We start from the raw sequence: 2,500 nt of genomic DNA, 5'->3' as shown, positions 1-2,500 counted from the left end.
CAGGAGAAGCATTCTGATACTGCAAATAATTGCAAGGCCTGTCTAACAAAATTAATATACCGCATAAAACGCAATCAGCAGCCAATCCGCCGAGAAAGTCGAGGTTACACATGCTAATCTCCCTCTAGTTCAACATCTATATAACAGCGACGCACAGGCCGTCTCCTTGCAAAAACGGGGGCCTCGGGATCGGCGAACAGACAGCCTGACGGGCGGACAGACAGCGTAGCGGCGGCGCGGAGAGGGCGGCGCGGCGGGGGGCGCGAGGGCGGCCGACCGCGCGCCGGGGGGCCTCCAGCAATCCTTCAAGGCAAATATGCTCGTAAGTCAGGACCTCTGACGTGTCGTTCAGATAATCTACGGCCGTGTTTACTTATGGCCTACGAGTGACGCTTACAAATGGCCAGGGAATCTTGCGGGTCCGAATAATTTCATTAGAGCTTTTTTCTGGTGATCGATGGTCATTGATTGGTAGTTGGGTGATTTAAACTAATGGAAATCCTGAACCGCTGCTGGATAGCGATACGGAGGTCCTTGTTTTGCTTCTTGGTGTCTTTCCTTTCGAAGAGGCGGCGCTGCTTCGGGAGGGACTGGAGCGCCGAGTCCAAGGCGTTGCTGCTTCGTCAAGGGTTCGGACCACGGAGGTCGGTGGCTCGGTCGGACGCTCCAGAAACCCGACGGCCTTTCACGGCTCTTAGGCTTCAATGTTTGTTCTCCTTGTGACTTTCCTTTCCGTCGCCCCTCTCCATCCGCCGTCATCCGCACCTTACCCAAGCCATACCCATCTGCCCGACCCACACCTACCTTCCTGCCTCATCCATAACCATGTGCCCGATCCAAACACATCTGTCCTCATCCATTCCTACTGCTGATACACACGTACCTATTCCCCATCCACACCCACCTGCCCCATTTACACACCTGTTCCCATTTACATTATTCTGCGTTGTCCACACCTGCCCCAGCCACAACCACCTGCCTCATCCACATCTACCTGTCCTCATCTATGTCTACCTGCCCCATCCACACACACCTATCCCTATCCATATTTCCCTGTCCCATCCACAACCATCTATCTCAAAAACATCCACCTTCCGCAATCACACCCATCATCCTCATCCACATCCACCTGGCACCCTCCACATTCACCTGGCTCCCTCCACGTGCACCTACCTCACCCACACCTACCTGCCCCGTCCTCACCCACCTTTCCTCATCGAACCACCTCAACCACACCCACTTGCCCGCAATCCACATCCACTTGCCCCCATCCACCCTTTCCCCTTCACCTGAGAATTAGTATTCTTCAAGAAGCTGTTGAGTCTGGAGTGCGTCGTGCCTTCTCCCGCAACACACGACCCATGACGATCGCCAACGATATGGAGCGCAGCGATTTCTAGTCCTCACGATTAGCTGGACTGGGATCCGTCATCCTTGGATCTGTGAGAGCCTCGCAGGAATCCTCAATTAGGTTGCTAGGAAAATTCAGAGGTGTGGAACCCGTGGTCAGTTCTCTAGGGAATTGTTCCTTGGATTTCGTATGGATAAGAGACTGGCAGAGAGAGGGGGGGTGGGAGGGGGGAGTCGAGAGAGAGTAGAGGGAGAGGGAAGGAAAGTGAGAACGAGAAAGTTAGAGAGAGAGAGATTAGAGTGGAGAGTGGGTGAGAAAGCGAAAGAGAGAAGGGGGTTAAGAAAGCGCAAGAAAAAAAGAGAGAGGGGGTCAGAAGGTGAAAGAGAGAGAGACGGAGAGAGGGTAAGAAAGCGAAAGAGAGAGAGGGGGGGTTGAGAAAGGGCAAGAAAAAGAGAGGGTGAGACGGCGAAAGAGAGAGAGCAAGAGAAGGGGTGGTAAAAAAGCGAAAGAGAGAGAGAGGGGGGGATGATGGGAGAGAGAGGAGAGAGAGAGAGGGTAAGAGAGGGTGAGAAAGCGAGGCAGAGAGAGAGAGGGGGGGGGGAGAGCGAGGAAAGTAGAGAGGAGAGAGAGGGAGAGGGCAAAAGAAGGTGAGAAAGCGAGAGAGAGAGAGAGAGAGAGAGAGATGGGGAGTGAGAAAGCGAAACAGAGAGAGAAAGAGGATGAGAAAGTGAAAGAGAGAGAGAGAGAAGGGGGAGGGGATGAGAAACTGAAATAAAGAGAGAAGGTGGGAAAAAGAGAGAGAGAGAGAAAGAAAGAAAGAGAGAGAGAGGGGGAGAAAGCGAAAGAGAAAGGGGGAGATAGAGGCGGGTAGACAGTAAGACGGAGAGAGAGAGAGAGAGAGGTAGAGGGGAAAGGAGAGGAGAGAGGGGATGAGAAAGCGAAAGAGAGAGAAAGGGGGAGATAGAGACGGGAGAGAGAGAGAGAGAGAGAGAGAGAGAGAGAGAGAGAGAGAGAGAGAGAGAGAGAGAGAGAGAGAGAGAGAGAGAGAGAGAGAGAGGAAGAGGGGAAAGGAGAGGAGAGACAGGATGAGAAAGCGAAAGAGAGAGAAAGGGGGAGATAGAGACGGAGAGAGAGAGAGAGAGAGAGAGA

At 53.0% G+C, this 2,500-nt stretch overlaps 1 protein-coding gene across 1 annotated transcript; it reads left to right on the top strand.

The window, feature by feature from the left end:
* Positions 1-825: 825 nt before the first annotated feature.
* LOC138862530 (uncharacterized) lies at positions 826-1,293 on the top strand. The gene has a single exon (XM_070124934.1). It carries the CDS (start codon positions 826-828, stop codon positions 1,291-1,293), a length of 468 nt encoding a protein of 155 aa, XP_069981035.1.
* The last annotated feature ends 1,207 nt before the right edge of the window (positions 1,294-2,500 follow it).

Source organism: Penaeus vannamei, chromosome 9 (assembly GCF_042767895.1).
Source record: "Penaeus vannamei isolate JL-2024 chromosome 9, ASM4276789v1, whole genome shotgun sequence".
Taxonomy (NCBI): domain Eukaryota; kingdom Metazoa; phylum Arthropoda; class Malacostraca; order Decapoda; family Penaeidae; genus Penaeus; species Penaeus vannamei.
This window is presented reverse-complemented; position numbering and strand designations above follow the sequence as displayed.

Excerpts from the sequence above, each read along its gene's own strand:
- LOC138862530 (XM_070124934.1), top strand. The coding sequence starts at position 826 with ATGTGCCCGATCCAAACACATCTGTCCTCATCCATTCCTACTGCTGAT.